We start from the raw sequence: 21,440 nt of genomic DNA, 5'->3' as shown, positions 1-21,440 counted from the left end.
ATTTACCAAAAAGCAAATCCCTGTTTATTACGAATGTAACAATAATATTTGTGTCTGCGGTTACATTGTGTTATTGTTGCCTTCATGCACTTCAATGTATGCTGGGACTAACTACGTTTTGAATAAAACCAAACAAAATACTCGACTACCGTGAACTTGAAAACAATCAGTACATGCAACAGAAAACAGCTTACCCTGCCTTGCAAAACATCAATATGTAACCATCCAAGGTATCCCCAAAATACTTTTTAATTTAAAGTTTAAACCCATCAAAGTCAAGTGGACCAGACAAACATAAGCCACGTCTCCTGGGGGAGTTAGCACGCAAAAATACAAGGAAAATGGCTTTTCATTCTGACAAGTGTAATGTTATGTCCATCAGGCGAAATAAAAATAAATTCGCATACAATTACTACAATTATACTCATTATACATTCAATCAGACCTAAAACGACATAGTCACATTAACACCATCTGTAACAAGACAAACAGTTCACTAAATTTTCTCAGAAAGAATCATAACTTCAATTCCACCTATAAGTAAAGGAACAGCCAGCATATAAATATCTAGTCAGACCATCACTAGAATATGCCTGTTCAGTCTGGGATCATTACTTCACTGAGGATATAAATAAAATCGAAAAAGTACAAAGAAAGGCTACTAGATTTGTCACTAACTGACACAGAAACACATCAAGCGTTAGTGACCTGATAGATCACTTAAAATGGAGAAACTTCGCACACAGAAGACTCATACCAAATTCCATCCTGAAGAACACAAATACGCCAACAATCTTTTTTCCACATACAATCACAAACTGGAACAGCCTTTCTCTGAGTATTGTGATGAGATTTTAGTAGTAGTGGTTTTAGTAATATCAGAGGATAATTTGTTCCAGTCTTTAATGGTTTGACAGAATAAAGAAAATAGAATGATCATTAAAGATGGCATACTTCGATGTTAATTTTGATTCTCTCATAGGGTCTTTGCATCGGAAATAAACACTTAGAACTATGATAAGATTTAGTCTTGGATGCATGATTCTGTTTATTACTTGTTATTTACTTTGAACTAACTGTCAGTAACTCAATGCATGTACTCTCAGATCTGTTAATTCCTGTAGTGTCCTTTTGTTATTAGGATGAATAAGTACCCGGTCACGTCCACTATATATGTGTTTTTGTTAAGTGTATTTTTTTGGTATCCATCTGATGAGTTGTGCCTTTTCAATGATTTTTATAGTACTTTCTTATGATGTTCTGTTACACCAGTGTCACAGGTTAGGGGAGGAACACCGAAAATCCCGCTAACATACTTAACTCCGCCACATTTTGTATGTATGTGTATGTCCCAAGTCAACTCAAGCGCCTGTAACTCAGTGGCTGTCGTTTATTGCTGTGACACATATTTGTTTTTCGTTTATTTTTTTGTATATTAATTTATTATCCCACGCCTCATCTTGCAACCAATTTTAATCACAACCAACAAAATAGACACTGCCTACAAAAAGACTGATATTTGCGAAACTTCACGGTGAATGGACCGAAGATTTAAGGACCGAGATAACGTCCCAGTTTCGGCCACATGTCTTCTTCAACTTCCGGTTCAAAAAGACTTGCACATCGCCACATGTGAAGCCTGAACGGGAAAAGCATAAACAGCCATGGCAGGGGGGTCAGGACAAAAGGGTAATTTGTCTAAGAATGTCTTGCAAATGAAGGTAACACAATTGTCCTTATTTTAGTACTATACTAGCATAGCAAGCATTTGTGCCGTGACACAGTTTTAAACAGGTTGCCCCCCCCCCCCTAAAAGTAAAAAAAGAAGAAAGATCGAAAAAATTATACCTCTTAAAAGAGAGATTGTCCTTGAGACAAGGGCCTATATTGCTATTGTAGAAATGAATAAAGAAAGACATATCTCTGTTAACTTATAAAGTGGAAACTTCTTTATATTTGGGACAATTTTTAACAAATGGGAGTACCAGGTTTTATGAGTCTTAAGTGTTTGCAGTTCACAGTAATAATTATATTTCTCTTATTTATAGAGTTGCAGAGTTTACATTAGCCAAGTACTAGTACTATCAAATTCTTACTACTGACTTTAGTCTTTAGTAAGTGTCCCAAATGACACTGTAAACACTTGTGTACGTTTCCTCTTTTGTAGTTTCTTCACATATGTAATGTTCACTCATGTACTTAATTGAAATTGTGGCTGCTGCTTAAAAAATTTTGACTTAATTTTGATATAGATTTATAGTGTTTTTTGCTGTATAGTGTTTTTGAATCTACCAGACTCCGGTAAATAATTTTCTAGATGGCACAATATCTCATTTCGATTGTCTCTATTAATTTCTTCTTCATCGATTCCTAATAAGGTGTCTAAATCCATGTGTATATTTCCTGTAATAAAGTAAATAGATGTTCTCATCCTCTCTCTAGCCTCCTCATAGTTAGAACAATGTAAAAGGTAGTGTTCTACAGTTTCTGGCTCTCCACAGGAACAGTTTTTGTCTGATGATGGTATAATTTTGGATTTATAATCATTTAGATCACAATAACCTGTTCTCAAACTAGAAGTAATTGAAAACGACCATTTGGATGGTAAATCTTTTGGTATTTTCTGACAGACTTTTTGATGATAGTTGTAATAATTTCTGCCACGTTGACTTGATTCCCATTGGTTCTGCCATTTTCTTAAAACACTTTCTCTTGCTGCACGTTTTATATCCTGCCTGGTTACTTCTGATGGTTCTTCTATTTTTTCAGCTTCTTTAGCTCCTTTTTTGGCCAGTGAATCAGCAATGTCATTTCCTTGGATATCAGCATGACCAGGTGTCCATTCAAAATTTAATGGAATTCCATTCATCTTTAATACTTTCATGTTTTTCTTAATTTCTCTTATGACTTTGATGTAATTCTCTGATTTCCAGTTTAAAGTTAAAATTCCAATTGAGGTCTGACTATCTGAAAAAAGTGTAATTGAGTCTGTGTTTTGTCTGTTTTCTGATATTAAAAAGTGGTCAACAACAAGTTTAATGGCGATCAGTTCTCCGAGTAGTATTGATCCTTTCTTGGATACAGCTTTACTAATTTCAATTTGTGGTTGATTATTTGATGGAAAGATGACAGCACCTGCTCCTACAGGGCCAGGACTACCAAGACAGGACCCATCAGTAAATGCTATACATGAATTTGCTGGAAGATGACTTAGTTTTTCCATTATTATGTGTTTTCCAACATTTTTTTGGTCTGTTGATCTTGATTTGGAATTTCCAAGGTTTTTCCAATAATCTGGAGGAGATTTATATCTTTGTATCCCATTAAACTGAAATTCTGCTTCTATACCATTTACATCAACACCTGTACATACCTTCATGTCTTCTGCCTGAAGAATCATTTTTCCCACTGGAGATACATATTTTTCAGGGATGTCAATTGTTTTCCAATCATCCAGGATTTGTTTTATTGGAATGGAGATATCATACGAATTAATTTTTGCAAGTGTACGAGTTGCAATTTCTTCTCTACGCAGATGTATTGGTAGGATTCCAGAAACTACTTCCAAAGTCTCTACACTTGATGTTGGGGTAACATTAAGGCATATAGCTAATCCCTTTCGTTGAATTTTGTTCAGTTTGTCTGTTATATTGGTTTCACAGGTCTGCCAAACACTACTTGCATATTCTAAGGTGGAAAGGACAATACTTTGGTAAATTTGAAGTAGAATTTTTGTAGAAATTTTTGCAACTCCTTTGATCATTCTAAGTAGGCTAATTGCTTTATGTGCCTTTTGTTCTACATTTTCGATGTGTTTGAGAAATGATAGTTTTTCATCTAACGTTACTCCTAATATTTTTGGATTACAGTTATATTTTAACAATTTACCTTCTAGTTGTAAATTCATTTTCTTTATTGGACCATTCCTTGAAAAGATACAATATTCTGTTTTCTCAATACTCAAATTAATTCTCCATTTTTTGGTCCAATCCTGGATTATGTTAAGATCCTTTTGTACCTGTTTCTCCATGTCATTCAAGTTCTTTCCATTTATCCAAACAGTACCATCATCAGCAAATTTGCACTTTTTACATGATAGGTTAGCAAAAATGTCTTTGATAAAGATATTAAAAAGAAGTGGAGCTATAACTGATCCTTTGGGAGACCTATTTTGGTTTCAAACCAGCTTCCTTTATGGTTGTTAATCACACACCTTGCTTGTCTTTCCTTTAAAAAATTGTTAATCCAATTCCAGATGTTACCTTTAACACCGTTATCATAAAGTTTTGTGAGAAGTCCTTCCCTCCAAACACTGTCGTATGCTTTTTCAAGATCAATAAAGACTGCTAATATAAATTCGTTGTTATTGAAGGCATTAAAGATGTTTTGAGTTAAACTTAACAAGGCATTTTCAGTAGAGCGATAGTGGCGAAACCCTTCTTGTTCTGGATCCAATATGGAGTTGGTCTCTATATAACCTTCTAGTCTAGATGTTACTACTCTTTCCATAACTTTACCCAGTATACTTGTGAGACTAATTGGACGATATGAAGAAGGGTTATTATATGTTGACTTTCCCATTTTCCTTATAAATTTTACATTTGCTAGTTTCCAAGGTTTTGGAAGTTTTCCTTCTTCCCAAGATTTGTTAAACACATATGACAACACACTGTATAAGCTTTCATCTGCCTTCATTAATAATTCTGAAAAAATTTGATCAGGTCCAGGTGCTGTGTCATTTTTTAAACGTTGAATGGCACCTATTAGTTCATCTGGATCTATTGGTTCATTGTATTCTTTTTCTTCTATTTCCTGGTCAAACATTTCTTCACTGATGTTCTTATACTTCTTCATGATCTCTTCATAATGGGTTTGATCAAAGCTGCTTGTTTTCAGATGATTTCCTTTAAAGTATGTTTTCTCAAGTTCTTCACTTTTCAATTGTTCATTGAACAGCACCTTTCCATCACAATCTATAAAGGGTAAAACAATATTATTTGTTGTTTTCTTTGTCATTTTTTTGAAGGCATTCCATCTGTCTTTGGCTGTACGAGCATTTGTTAATTTTTCACCTAAATGTTCCCCCCATTCTTCTTGGGCCTTTTCTGTAATCTCTTGAAACTCTGATTCAGCATTTTTCAAAATTTGAAAATTTTCCGGGGTACTTCTAGACTTAAATCGTCTTTGGGCTTGATTAAGTTTTCTTTTAAAGTCCTTAACTTCCTCATTCCACCAAACTGGATGTCTATGGGGGATCAGTTTTCTTTTAGCAATCTTAGGTATTGTATCTTCCATACATTTTTCAAATTCAATTTCAAACCGTCTATATAAGTCGTCTGTTTTTTCACGATTGACATATTCAAATGATGAAAAAATTTGCTTTGTTGTATTTTTCCATTTATTCCAATCAATTTTCTTTAAATTCCAGATTTCTTCTGTTGTTTGATTGTCCTCAATCTTTTCCTTCGATTTTACATCTAAATATACAGCAATATGGTCAGATTTAACTGATTCATGTGTCAATGTTATACAATCTTTAACTTCATTATATATGTTTTCTGAAATAATTGCTAGGTCAATTACACTTTGACTGTTTCTTCTTGTATATTGTCCATCATTTACACAAATTAAATAATTTTCTGTCATGCATTCTTCTAGTATAAGCCCATGACTACTTTCTGTCAATTATTTCATCAAAACTATCAGACCACTGCTCATATTCATAGGAGGATCCAGGAGGGGGGACTTTGTGGGAAATATTTGGTTGACTACATGGGGAATCACTGAAGCATGACTCGAACAGACACCCCCCTTTAGGTCAGTCAGGGCCTTACAAAAGGTTCTGGATATCGACTGATACTGATAGGAGTATTGCCTTTCAACTGTTGAAGGAAAGGAACACTAAATGGGAATTGCATAATAGTTGTGTGTAAAACTTTCATACCTGTCAACCAAGTAATTTTAATGGGATTGACAAATTAATTCAAATTTATATTATAAACAAAAATGCATGACTGTATCTTAAAACTAAATATCTATTTCCAAAGTTTATGAATAAAAGAATTTATCTTGCAAACATTATCCAAAAGTAAATGTTAAAAATCTTTATATTTACTATTAAACTGTCTTTATTACAATAAGCCTGAAAAATAGGGAGATTTCGTTTTTGACATCTGACGTCAGACACGCGAAGCAATGAATGTGTTTTTAATTTGATGGATGCTTGTGTGCTTTTTGGAAAGTTTGCTATAGCTTGCTATAGCTACTTTCCATAGGCGTCGGCCTGAACTTCCAGTGAGACAGACTATCGCAATGTTCTGCTCCAAGATAATGTAGACTATAGTGTTCGAATTCTGATTCTTGGATATTTTGAGTTGCTACTCTTTTGAAAAGATTACAGTTGAATAAAACAGGAATGAGTGTTAACCGACAATTCAGATGAATTTAACTTCATTTTGAAAATAAATATCACAAACACTACTTTGCGGATCGGCCATTGGCTGAAGAGAAAATCAAAAGAAATCTACGCGAGACAGCGTTTCATTCATGAATATTTCATGAATGAACATTTTCCCGCACTATTTTTTACTATGTACGATATTTACAACTGTTCATTATAGAATAAGAAAAGCCTGAGTGTATCGAAAGAGGCTGGTATGCGAGAACAAGTTGTTATTTGACCAATTTGTCGGACAATTGACAAGTAATAATGGTTTGATTTATTTTAATAATACACAGGTGATAGAATATAAAATAATCGATAATTATATGGCTTATGTCTCACGCCAAGGACGAGTAAAGGTAACTACCGGCTTTTATAGAAAAGTGCATTGTTTTTGTCAAACTGGACATCGATCTGAAAGTTTTGATGCAAAAAAATATTTGGAAACTTATAATTGCATTATTTAAATACTAGCTGTTTCACATTCCAATGTGGATATAAGGACCTTCACTCGTTCAGCATGCTCAAGTGGATCAAACTGACAACAGAAAAACATTGTCTTAATCATTTTAATGACAATGAGAATCATAGCATCTGTATAATTTCAAAGCAACCGAGTCATCATCTACTTCTTATAATATTATAGTTCAGTGTATCAAGACCGAGATCAAGCTAAAGACAAGTGCTGTAGAAATTATTAAAAAATGATTTAATAACATTTGTCCATGTACTAGCAAAATGACTTTCTTAGTGCTTAACAATGCAGTGGTGAATCCAGAACTTTTTATCCTCACACTTTATTCCTGGGGCAGTATGATTATTTTAGATTGACCTATAATTAACAATGTGTCGTCCTAACACAGAGGCAATGATTACTAGTATATCAAATAAATGGCTTAAAACAAAAATCTGAAATGTCATTGCCTCAATGGTAATTACACAGCAGCAACTAAAATATGTTACAGGGTTATAAGCACCTCAGATCAACATTGTATGAATCAAGTGTATATAAACTTTGTATTCCTGAGGTCATACTACTATTTTTATGCCCCCACCATATTGAGTTTTATCCTCGTTTTTTTCTGCAAGTATGTACGTCCCTTACTTGTACGTACGTCCATACATCCCAAAATTGATTTCCGTTCTCTTATGTTAGTTTGTCTGAACCAAATTTTATGAAACTTATACGCAATTCTTATATTAACTACAAAACACAAGTCAAGTTTGACTTTTGTTGGCGTCACATTTACCATTCTAGATGTAAAGGGGTGAAATTTACAGTATACCCTATCAAGTATATATACCCTTATATATAAGTTGGACTTGTAGCTTTCTACGGTTATACATTTATTACATGTAGGTGAACATAAAACGGTCTTTAGATTAAGAAGTTATAATAGATATATAAACTAAGAATGTGTCCATAGTACACGCATGCCCCCTCTGCACTGTCATTTTCTATGTTCATTGGACGGGAATATGGAATAAAAACTCTAATTTGGCATTAAAATTAGAAAGATTATATCATAGGGAACATCTATAATACAGGGATCTCCATGGCCTGTTTCACGATGGCGCCCCGCCATCGTTCAAATGTCTTGCGCCATCGTCAAATGACTCGCGCCATCGTTAAATTGTCTTGCGCCATCGTTAAAATGTCTTCCGCCATCGTTCAAAACTTCATCGTGTTTTGTAGCCCGACGCCATTTTTTTTTTATCAATTATAATCAAATGCATGTAATTGCATACCCCTTAGGCTTTTTATGTTATAATCCAATACAGTTCTAACGCCTGAGGGATAACCTGATTAAGATCGCTAATCACTTGTACCTGAGCTTGTACAGGTAGATGATCAACAAACCAGACAGGAGAATACTATCTGAGGATAGACGATCCATTTGTCGAATTAATCAACTAAGTTTCACCAAATGATTATGATAATTTAGATTAAATAAATAAATTAATAATCCAGTTACAAAGAAAACAGTTTAACAAGTCGAACACGTTCTTTATTTTGACTTACGCAATCAGCATCCCTCTTTTTTAAGAAGTACAAAATAAGACGCAAAACAGTAAATATTATTTCATCGCAAATAACTCGAGTACTGCTGTAACGATAATTTAGAATTACTTTAAAAGTTTAAAAGTAAAAACTTAAATATTTCCTGTAAAGAAATATCGTATCGTAATTCCGAATTCATTTCGTAAATTACAATCAAATTGATACATCTGCGTTTCCGGTTTCTATTAAGACTCGAAAAATGCATGTTGCACAGCATCAATTTTCCAGATAAAGTCATTAAAAACCTTTTCATTTGTCAACGTTTGCTTTACAAATCTCTTTAACCTTTTACATAACCCGTACGAATCGTTTTGTTGTTGCTGCAAATCAGCCATACCGGTAATGGGTTCTAAATTTGACAGTGTCCATGAAAAATAAGCTCCACATCATATGATTTTTAACCCCCATAACAATTACCAAAAATACAAGAAATCTACATGGGGACCTTCATGACAGCTTTTGGTCATTCTCGACTAAGAGGGGACCATGAAGACTTGGCATTTGAATGGTTAAAAACGGAGATAAATGAAAATATTGATACTTCTGATTCTATAATGAATATTCAAATAAATATAATTTAAATAAGCAATGAATTAGCATGTTCACTATTCCTTGTATGGAGAGATAACATATTTCCGATCGCGCTACACTGTACAGCGTAGACACGGTTTGTAATGGTGAAAGTTCCTCCATTGTTCAATTTTCATTCATGGAGATCCCTGTAATACTAAAATAACACTACTAAATTCAATCATTGTCAAATTGTACCCTATTGTAGTATTTTAAGCAGTAAGACTTTCTAAGATGAAAATACGAATACCAAAAATCTGGACTTAAAATAAGGCCTATAGGAAAATAAGAAAGTCCAATTTGGCAGCCGTCATGGGGTAAAAACGACAAATCAAAGAATTCAATTTTATATATACCCAATATAGGACAATGGTGTTGATTAATAGTTATCAAAGTTACCTGGATTATAATTTAGTACGCCAGACGCGCGTTTCGTCTACAAAAGACTCATCAGTGACGCTCAAATCAAAATATTTATAAAACCAAACAAGCACAAAGTTGAAGAGCATTAAGATTCAAAATTCCAAAAAGTTGTGCCAAATACAGCTAAGGTAATCTATTCCTGGGATAAGAAAATCCTTAGTTTGTCGAAAAATTCAAAGTTTTGTAAACAGGAAATTTATAAAAATGACTACATTATTGATATTCATGTCAACACCGAAGTGTTGACTACTGGGCTGGTGATACCCTCGGGGACGAAACGTCCACCAGCAGTGGCATCGACCCAGTGGTGTTAATAGTTATCAAAGTTACCAGGATTATAATTTAGTACGCCGGACGCGCGTTTCGTCTACAAAAGACTCATCAGTGACGCTCAAATCAAAATATTTATAAAACCAAACAAGCACAGAGTTGAAGAGCATTAAGATTCAAAATTCCAAAAAGTTGTGCCAAATACAGCTAAGGTAATCTATTCCTGGGATAAGAAAATCCTTAGTTTGTCGAAAAATTCAAAGTTTTGTAAACAGGAAATTTATAAAAATGACCACATTATTGATATTCATGTCAACACCGAAGTGTTGACTACTGGGCTGGTGATACCCTCGGGGATGAAACGTCCACCAGCAGTGGCATCGACCCAGTGGTGTTAATAGTTATCAAAGTTACCAGGATTATAATTTAGTACGCCAGACGCGCGTTTCGTCTACAAAAGACTCATCAGTGACGCTCAAATCAAAATATTTATAAAACCAAACAAGCACAAAGTTGAAGAGCATTAAGATTCAAAATTCCAAAAAGTTGTGCCAAATACAGCTAAGGTGATCTATTCCTGGGATAAGAAAATCCTTAGTTTGTCGAAAAATTCAAAGTTTTGTAAACAGGAAATTTATAAAAATGACTACATTATTGATATTCATGTCAACACCAAAGTGTTGACTACTGGGCTGGTGATACCCTCGGGGACGAAACGTCCACCAGCAGTGGCATCGACCCAGTGGTGTTAATAGTTATCAAAGTTACCAGGATTATAATTTAGTACGCCAGACGCGCGTTTCGTCTACAAAAGACTCATCAGTGACGCTCAAATCAAAATATTTATAAAACCAAACAAGCATAAAGTTGAAGAGCATTAAGATTAAAAGTTACCCCACTCCAGACCCTTTTGTTTTCCACATAATTAATATTGCCAATAATTAACAAGTTCCAGGTCGTATCCGATACCGATACCAATAGTATATTCACCTGTTTCCTATTACCTTATCTGTACTTTTCTTATGACAGGTGCACCACCAAACAGTGTATTTCGGATTTTGCTATATACACGGGTCATAATCACAGGGTTGACAGTACTAAATTCAATCATTGTCAAATTGTTCCCTTTTGTAGTTTTTTAAGCAGTAAGACCTTCTAAGATGACAATACGAATACTAAAAATCTGGACTTAAAATAGGGCGTATAGGTACAGTTTTCAATTTGTTAGCGGGCATGACATAAAACAGTGAATCAAAGTATTCAACTTTATTTATAACTAAATTAATAAATATAGGACAATGCTGTTGATTAAAAAATACTCCATTCCAGGACCTTTTTTTTTCCGAATAATTAATATTACCAATAATTGATAAGTTCCAAGTTGACCGGTTCAAACAGAAAGATTTTAAAAGCAGAGAAAACTGTGCATCTTATAATCAGCATGACTTTATCAGATGACAATCCCAATAATAGAATAAGGCTTACGCATAGTTATTTAGTACTTTAATTCAGTCATGGTCCTGCGATATCATGTGTGTGTTTTAAGTTTTAAATTGATTGGACTTCAACTTCATCAGAAAGTACCTTGACCAAAAACTTTAACCTGAATGGGACAGACAGACGAACGGATGCACAGACCAGAAAACATAATGTCCATAAATGGGGCATAAAAAGTGATTTTTGGAAATTGCTGGCGAGACAATAGTTAAGTTTGAAAAATCAAAGCTGTGATTAAATACATATTTGAAATAATACACGTCTATAACCTATTTGAAATAATACACATATACAGTTGCAAACTTTCCAGAGGTGCTATCCAGCACTTTGATTTGTAAAATTGTTTGTTTTAAGATTGTAACACAGTGATGACTGCTGTACCCATATTTTGATATTTATTATGTGTTTTGTTCACACATTGTTTTGATGAGACTGTTTTAAAAGTGAGAGGTTTAGTGCTATAAAACCAAGTTCAATCCACCATTTTCTACATTTGAAAATGCCTGTACCAAGTAAGGAATATGACAGTTGTCGTCCATCCTTTTGATGTGTTTTGTCATTTGATTTTGCCATGTGATTAGGGACTTTCCGATTGAATTTTCCTCGAAGTTCAGTATTTTTGTGATTTTACTTTTCACATTATAGATCAATAGACCTAAAACAAATAGATCTAGCAATTCTTTTATCTAGATCATGAAATTTAAAGGTTAAAATTTTAATACAATGTACATTTATTAGTCTGTATCTCAACCATAAATAATAATTTCCAGATGAGGCAGGAAATGTTTATTATTGAACAATTGAAGTTATTCCTCTGAACTGATTTTTTCTAAAATCCATTTTGAAATATTCTTTTTATTTTTGGGTGTAGGGCAGAGGTCCTATGTTTTGACTTTATTCATTTTTTAAAAGCACAATCTTGGACAAATTATACATACTGGTTAGAAAAAAGGCTTTGAGAATTTGATCAATGTAAAAAATTTCAATTCCCTTAGACCACAAGACAAGGCTAAAACATTTTAACAGTTGTCCAGCAAAAAGTTCCTTAAAATAACAAGACAATATATAAAAGATGCTGGCAAAGTTAGTTCATCAATTTATTTTTTTTCTTCCAGTTTATGCAAAGAAGTGCATTAAGAATTGAAAAAGAGAAGTCTGAAGAAGAACAGAAGAGAGTTATTGATGATGAACATTGGGTTCTTGATCTTCCAGAAACTAAACAGAAAGAGTATGTATTTAAATCTATTACACCAGTGTACACAAATTGACCATGTCATTGGAAAAATATGAGAAAACTTAAGACAACCAACAGCCTACAAAAATACAACATAGAAATCTAAAGACTTGGAAAAAAATGCTTTTCTAGATTTGTCTTAATCAGGAACGCTCAAACTGAAATATAGATAAGCCATGGAAGTATAAATTCATTGTATGTAAGAAAGATAAGAGCTAAATGACTAATAACTGATGATCAAAAAGATACCAGGCTAATATTTTTCTAGGTGAGGTTTGACAGTTTGACAATATTTGTTAAGTACATGTACATGTAGATTGCTTGTGAAAGGTCTTTGACATAAATCATTTGATATAGACCTAATTTTTATGCTCCAGTAGTCAGGCTAAGTTTAAGGATGAGATATTTTTTTCTGTATTTAAACTATAAATATGTGTTTTGGTTTTATTTGTTGGATTGTCATATTATTGATGTATACCCATAACTTTTTGTTTTAAAATGAAAGCTATAGTTTTTGGCAATATTTTATATTTTGATTTGTTGTTATCAGTCTGACATGTATCCTTTTGCTTAGACTTAAGAACTCTCATTGCAGCAGCTCCAACCCAAGGTTAGCAATATAAAAGTATGATACTGATTTTAGAGAACACTTTATGTGCTTCTGAAGTAATATGTACTTGAGATGCAAGTAAAGACTCATAGTTTGAGATAAGAAGTGTGTATTTTTCAAAATTTCTTTCAGAAAATAACTAGAGTAGATATGATAATGCAACAACTGCCTAATTGGCTAATTTATAATGACAAAAGTTTTTTTGTTGACACTTAAGTTTCCTGTCATTACCACTCATAAAAAAAGAGAGAAAGAGAAAAAAAATTATAATGTAAATGATAACATAATTAAAAGTAATAATAATATTCTTTTGTTTTAAGGAGCAAGTTTATTACAGAACCAAGTATCCTGAGAATTGAAGACCTGAAATTTGGCAGATTTTCATTCAATGGTTGTAACCCTGAAATTGAGGTATATTTAATATTCAATGACTGAATTGTTGAGTTGAGTTGTCTCCTTTTATTCATATTTCATCATGTTGACACTGGATATTATTCAGCAGGAAATCTCCCATAGGTTGTCTATACATTGATTGGAATGGAATGAAATTTGTCATATTCCCCATTTTCATTCTCAATTTTATATAATCTATAAACTGATCATGGTATATAGTGTGTCAATTTTAATTCAATGCTTTTGCTGGAGGCTTTATGAATGGATTTACTACAGTAGCATTGTATTTGCAACTGTTTTTCTCCATTCTTCATCCCCTCAGTAGACTGTTGGTAGCATGATTGTCTTGTATGCAGAATGTTTTAGGTTTTATCCTGGGCTGGGTCAAAGCAGACTTGATGTAATGTGGTATCTATTGCTAACGGAGACATTGACTGGTTAGCTTTTTAGCTCACCTGGCCTAAACGGCCATGTGAGCTTTTCTCATCACTTGGCGTCCGTCGTCGTCGACGTCGTCGTCGTCGTCGTCTGTCGTCGTTAACAATTTTTCAAACATCTTCTCCTCTGAAACTACTGAATAGATTTGAATGAAACTTAAAATGATTGTTCCTTAGATTATCCTGCACAAAGTGTGTGCTTCGATTTTTGATCCGTCAAAAAACATGGCCGCCGTTACTTAAAATAGAACATAGGGGTCAAATGCAGTTTTTGGCTTATATCTCAAAAACGGAAGCATTTAGAGCAAATCTGACATGGGGTAAAAATGTTCATTAGGTCAAGATCTATCAGCCCTGAAATTTTCAGATGAATCAAACAAACCATTGTTGGGTTGCTGCCACTTAATTGGTAATTTTAAGGAAATTTTGCAGTTTTTGGTCATTATCTTGAATATTATTATAGATAAAGATAAACTGTAAACAGCAAAAATGATCAGCAAAGTAAGATCTACAAATAAGTTAATATGACCAAAATTGTCAATTGACCCCTTAAGGGGTTATTGTCCTTTAATGACAATTTTTCACAATTTGTTCATCACATTTGCTAACTTTAAAAAATCTTCTCCTCTGAAACTTCTGAATGGATTTGGATGAAACTTAGCATGATTGTTCCTTAGATTATCCTGCACAAAGTGTGTGCTTTGATTTTTGATCCGTCAAAAAACATGGCCGCCGTTACTTAAAATAGAACATAGGGGTCAAATGCAGTTTTTGGCTTATATCTCAAAAACGAAAGCATTTAGAGCAAATCTGACACGGGGGTAAAAATGTTCATTAGGTCAAGATCTATCAGCCCTGAAATTTTCAGATGAATCAAACAAACCATTGTTGGGTTGCTGCCACTTAATTGGTAATTTTAAGGAAATTTTGCAGTTTTTGGTCATTATCTTGAATATTATTATAGATAAAGATAAACTGTAAACAGCAAAAATGATCAGCAAAGTAAGATCTACAAATAAGTTAATATGACCAAAATTGTCAATTGACCCCTTAAGGGGTTATTGTCCTTTAATGACAATTTTTCACAATTTGTTCATCACATTTGCTAACTTTAAAAAATCTTCTCCTCTGAAACTTCTGAATGGATTTGGATGAAACTTAGCATGATTGTTCCTTAGATTATCCTGCACAAAGTGTGTGCTTTGATTTTTGATCCGTCAAAAAACATGGCCGCCGTTACTTAAAATAGAACATAGGGGTCAAATGCAGTTTTTGGCTTATATCTCAAAAACGAAAGCATTTAGAGCAAATCTGACACGGGGGTAAAAATGTTCATTAGGTCAAGATCTATCAGCCCTGAAATTTTCAGATGAATCAAACAAACCATTGTTGGGTTGCTGCCACTTAATTGGTAATTTTAAGGAAATTTTGCAGTTTTTGGTCATTATCTTGAATATTATTATAGATAAAGATAAACTGTAAACAGCAAAAATGATCAGCAAAGTAAGATCTACAAATAAGTTAATATGACCAAAATTGTCAATTGACCCCTTAAGGGGTTATTGTCCTTTAATGACAATTTTTCACAATTTGTTCATCACATTTGCTAACTTTAAAAAATCTTCTCCTCTGAAACTACTGAATGGATTTGGATGAAACTTAGCATGATTGTTCCTTAGATTATCCTGCACAAAGTGTGTGCTTCGATTTTTGATCCGTCAAAAAACATGGCCGCCGTAACTTAAAATAGAACATAGGGGTCAAATGCAGTTTTTGGCTTATATCTCAAAAACGAAAGCATTTAGAGCAAATCTGACACGGGGGTAAAAATGTTCATTAGGTCAAGATCTATCAGCCCTGAAATTTTCAGATGAATCAAACAAACCATTGTTGGGTTGCTGCCACTTAATTGGTAATTTTAAGGAAATTTCGCAGTTTTTGGTCATTATCTTGAATATTATTATAGATAAAGATAAACTGTAAACAGCAAAAATGATCAGCAAAGTAAGATCTACAAATAAGTTAATATGACCAAAATTGTCAATTGACCCCTTAAGGGGTTATTGTCCTTTAATGACAATTTTTCACAATTTGTTCATCATATTTGCTAACTTTAAAAAATCTTCTCCTCTAAAACTACTAAACCAAATTCAACCAAACTTCAACTGAATGATCAGTAGGGTGTATAAAATAAAGTTTGTGCTTTATTTTTTATTTCGTCAAAAAACATGGCCGTCATGGCTAAAAATAGAACACAGGGTAAAATGCAGTTTTTGGCTTATATCTCAAAAACTCCAGCATTTAGAGCAAATAAGACAAGAAGTTAAAGTATTTATTAGGTCAAGGTCTACCTGTCCTGAAATTTTCAGCCGAATTGGGTAACTGGTTTTTCAGGTATAATGCCCCTGAATTGATGATTTTTAAGAAATTTTGCAGTTTTTGGTTATTATCTTGAATATTATTATAGATACAGATAAACTGTTAATAGCAAAAATGTTAAGCAAAGTAAGATCTACAAATAAGTCAATTTGACCAAAATTGTCAATTGACCCCTTAAGGAGTTATTGCCCTTTAAAGACTTTTTTCACAATTTGTTCATCATGTTGACTTACTTTAAAAAATCTTCTCCTTTGAAACTGCTGTATCAATTTCAGCCAAACTTAGGCTAAATGAGTTTCAGAGTATCTAGTATAAATTTTATATTTCATTTCCTTGTATGTCAGAAACATAGCTCCTATGGCTAAAATAGAACATAGGAGAAAATGATTTTTTTTTTGCTTTTGAAGAAAATAGGACGATTCAAAGAACATTTAAATAAATTGAAAAGCCAAAATAATCATTGATGAGAGATTTAACCAAAAAAATTAAGGTGAGCGATTCAGGCTCTTGAGAGCCTCTTGTTTAAGTCCAAATAATGTGTCCTAGTAGGGTGACTTGTCCTGCTGCTGATGGTACTTATTGAATTCACAAGTTAAAAATCCAGCTTAGTATATGGGTATAATACAAAGCAGGGTCCATGATATCAAGTGTTGTTCTCATATGCATTTATTTATTACCAGTGGATATTCAACTTCAATCAATTCATTCCAGTTTCCTAATAAAGAATTTTTTATTGAAAATCCATTGAGCATGGCTGCATTCAAAATTAGAAATATGCATTCCTGTTTATTGCTAGTGTAGAATTTTTGAAAAGAGAACATACTTTTCTTGGCTTTTTGGGACACACAGTATCAAACTTTGTCTAGATGCATACTTTTTATACATCTTCCAATAACACTTTTTTGCACACATCTTCTAATCAAACTTTTTTCACACAAGTAGTTTTTTGATTTTTGAATAGTGGAATTCTTAATTATTTTCCCATATTTTGTATTTTAGAAAATGATGAAAGCAGCTGCAACAGAGAAGGAGAATGCACGTTCTGAGGCTGTAGAAAAAGAACTGAGGGTTGATGATGAAGAGATGGCAGGAAGGTAAATTTGTTTTGTAATATAATATTTCTTTATTGAAGTGATATCTTTACTTTTTAACAAGGTATCAACAAACAATTTTAAATGTTATTTGCTGCTTACATACAGATAAAACATAGATGGAATATTTATCAACTTCAATATACACTTAGTGACACTGAAATTGAAAAGTTGGAAGGCTTAAACAATTACAAAGTTGTAAAGCTTTGAAAACCCAATATGCCAAATCTGCTACAGTCTAGTTACTACAAATTTGGGTAGAAAAATATTTTAATTGTTTTAAATAGACAGTTCAATTGTTTTTGTAAAAACATGTGAAGGTTTCCAGGTTTAAAACATTAACTTCTGAATATATTCAATTCAGTAAATTTCACCCTAGTGGAGAAGTTTGCTCTCTATCATGTAATCAGCGTCTGTAAATTAACAAGAAAATCTGTTTATAACCATTGTCTCATAATTACAAAATACACTGTGTTTTCAAAAAAAGAAAAATATAACACAGTTTTTATTGTTAATCTTTAAAATCAGATTACATATTTATCAAATAAATTTGTATTTTATAGATATAAGACATTATTTGGAACAATTGCAAAGAAATTTGCCAAAAAACGACAAAGATCTGCTTTAACAGAAGAAGAGGAGGCAACGACCACAGAGGTCAAACAAAGGGTCAGAGCATTCTTAAAACCAAAAGATGATTGAAGCTGTTACATGTAACTGGAAAGTGCGATACTATCAGAACATATGACTTACTAAGACAGTAAGAAAACATGACATTGTTGACGCATTTGAAGAGTACAATGGCTCTCAGTTTATTCAATACTTAGTAAGCTGAAGAGAAAAGACTGTATCGGTAGTTGTTGTCGAGCCTGCAACTTTTGTTGCAGAAAGCTCGACATAGGGATAGTGATCCGGCGGCGGCGTTAGCTCACTTCTTAAAAGCTTTATATTTTAGAAGGTGGAAGACCTGGATGCTTCATACTTTGTATATAGATGCTTCATGTTACGAAGTTTCCGTCAGTCACATGTCCAATGTCCTTGACCTCATTTTCATGGTTCAGTGACCACTTGAAAAAAAAGTTCAAATTTTTTGTAATGTTGAATTCTCTCTTATTATAAGTAATAGGATAACTATATTTGATATGTGCGTACCTTGCAAGGTCCTCGTGTCTGTCAGACAGTTTTCACTTGACCTCGACCTCATTTCATGGATCAGTGAACAAGGTTAAGTTTTGGTGGTCAAGTCCATATCTCAGATACTATAAGCAATAGTGCTAGTATATTCGGTGTATGGAAGGACTGTAAGGTGTACATGTCCAACTGGCAGGTGTCATCTGACCTTGACCTCATTTTCATGGTTCAGTGGTTATAGTTAAATTTTTGTGTTTTGGTCTGTTTTTCTCATACCATATGCAATAGGTCTACTATATTTGTTGTATGGAATGCTTGTTAAGTGTACATGTCTAGCGGGCAGATGTCATGTGACCTTGACCTCATTTTCATGGTTCAGTGGTCAAAGTTAAGTTTTTGAGTTTTGGTCTTTTTATCTAATGCTATATGCCATAGGTCAACTATATTTGGTGTATGGAAATATTTTATGATCTTTATGTCAGTCGAGCAGGATTTATTTAACCGTGACCTCATTTTCACGGTTCATTGCACAGTGTTAAGTTTTTGTGTTTTGGTCTATTTTTCTTAAACTATAAGTAATGTGTCAACTATATATGTTGTATAGAAGCATTGTTAGCTGTACCTGTCTGCCTGGCATGGTTCATCTGACCTGGACCTCTTTTTCAAGGTTCATTGGTCTTTGTTTAGTTATCTTGGTTAATGTTAAGTTTATGTGACAGTTGTAATAAAGCTTAGCTTTATACTTAGGACTATCAACATAATATCAATGATTATTATAGAAGGCGAGACATTTCAGCGTGTGCACTCTTGTTATATTATTTTAAATGTTTTACACATTTATCATTGTAATATTCAAAGGTTAAAATCAGTTATGATGTTAGTAAAAGTAAATACCCTGGTATATATAGTAATGATGAGTCATAGTCAGACAAATCTAGGAATGCTGTAAAATATGTAAACTCCAGTATTTATGAAAGATGTGGCAGAGGGGACATCAAGTTTCACCCTTGCCTTTCTGTATGTCTTATCTATCTGCCATTATGTAGAGATGTATGTATCCTTTGAATCCTCTTATTTTTCTTTTACATCAAATTACTGATTGTATTTTAAAGTTGAAAAGTTATTTATCATTGAAAATAATTTTTAATAGGTGGTTATATTAAATGAATTTTGTTATATTGTTAAATTGAATACATTTTGAACATATATTTATTGCAAGATCTATTTTATGTCAATTGTGTATGAACATATATTTTAATAGATATTTATAACCGCTATAACAAGTATTTAAGAATCTTCTATTTACAATATTTATGGAAAGATGTATTTAATTTTTTTGTAATTAAGCCTAGAATAAATGAACATTAATTCAACATATGCACTTTGTGTGTTAGTTTGGTTAAAGCAAACTTCACAGTTATTTTGTTACAGTTTTACAGAATTTGAAAATTTTGTAACTTTTTGAATACTGCATGCTTGTGTACATAATATTTTACCATGTATAGTGGATTTGGTATTGTTTATAACAAGATTTATCATAGAAATATATTACAATAGTGTAATGAAGTTGCATAACTTGCATGTTGAATAAATTATTATTGTTGAAATTTGTTTTCTTCAAGGTGACCATAGATTTTCTTAAAAAGATGAAATACTGAATTCCTTCGGCAAAGTAATGTTTTGGGTAAATATTGCATAAAAACCCATATTTCACCAGCGGCATAAATATATTATCCTAGCCACACACAGTTTTGAGCGTTCATACATTGCAGTGCAATGAGGTGAACATAGCCCTGGCTTTTTAATCCATGCCCATGTCAAGCAATTGATTAAAAATATTTACTCAGATATTCAAGTTGTAAAATGATATATATGTGTATAAGTATACTTGACAAGACAAATATTATTTTTGAAATTATATAAGTTGTGCATTGCATATGCAGCACATGGAAAATCTAATGTTAAAAAAATACCTCCCCTGCAAATGCTAACTAGATTTGTTCCAATATTTGTCCCTTGCAGCAAGAACTCCACAAGAAAATGTTCTGTTTAATATTTACTATAAAAATATATTTAATGTTATCATTCCTCTGTTAAGATCCATGTAGCAAGCAATGAGAAGTGCAGATTATAGGAGCTATGTGTAAAATTTGATAAAATTGTTGCTATGCCAATAAAATCCTTAGATACTAACTTAAAAGTATTTATATACTGACTGAAACATGCCAGTTACTTGTAAATGTGTGCAGTTAGCAGAAAAGTTCTGTCAAATAAAAGCAATCTTCACCGTTCAGTGCTCACAAACAGTTTTGAGTTAGCTCTGATATCCTATTCTATAGTTGTCCATTGTACATTTACGATACTGAAATCTATTTTAATTTTGATTCTGTAGAATTGATATTTTTTTTGGAACACTACTCTTGGGAAAAGGACATATGTTCATTTTCTTGTTAGTTTTTATGCATGAGAGTGTACCAAGAACAGTAAAGTTGGGTAGCAAGCTTGACAATAAAATCAATAATACCTTTGTCGACAATAGATGTTTTTAGCCTATCATGATGGGATGAGTGCAAAATTTTTGCTGTCCTATAATGGTATGACATCGTCTTCCAAAGAAATTTGATTCTAGACATTAACTTCAGTATAAGTGTATGGATCTTTATGAAAGTGTACTACAAGGTCCATACCACAAAAGGAACTTGTTATTGATTTTAGTAATTGTCCTAACCGTTTGGGGATTAGGGGCCAAACAAGCATTTTTCTTGTTTCAGGTCAATAACTTATGTAATTGTGTATGGATCTCTTAGAAATTGTACCACAAATTTCCATGTCTTTACGGTATTGATAGATTTTTGGGGTTATGGCCCAAATTGTTGTGGAATAAAAAGATTAAAAGAGGAA

At 32.9% G+C, this 21,440-nt stretch overlaps 1 protein-coding gene across 1 annotated transcript; it reads left to right on the top strand.

The window, feature by feature from the left end:
* Positions 1-1,586: 1,586 nt before the first annotated feature.
* LOC143079743 (M-phase phosphoprotein 6-like) lies at positions 1,587-20,146 on the top strand. Its single transcript, XM_076255299.1, has 5 exons — positions 1,587-1,721; positions 12,380-12,492; positions 13,429-13,519; positions 17,317-17,411; positions 17,972-20,146. The coding sequence occupies exons 1-5, from the start codon at positions 1,665-1,667 to the stop codon at positions 18,108-18,110; spliced, it is 495 nt and encodes a 164-aa protein (XP_076111414.1). The 5' UTR covers positions 1,587-1,664; the 3' UTR covers positions 18,111-20,146.
* The last annotated feature ends 1,294 nt before the right edge of the window (positions 20,147-21,440 follow it).

The sequence above is a fragment of the Mytilus galloprovincialis genome, chromosome 6 (assembly GCF_965363235.1).
Source record: "Mytilus galloprovincialis chromosome 6, xbMytGall1.hap1.1, whole genome shotgun sequence".
Lineage (NCBI taxonomy): Eukaryota > Metazoa > Mollusca > Bivalvia > Mytilida > Mytilidae > Mytilus > Mytilus galloprovincialis.
This window is presented reverse-complemented; position numbering and strand designations above follow the sequence as displayed.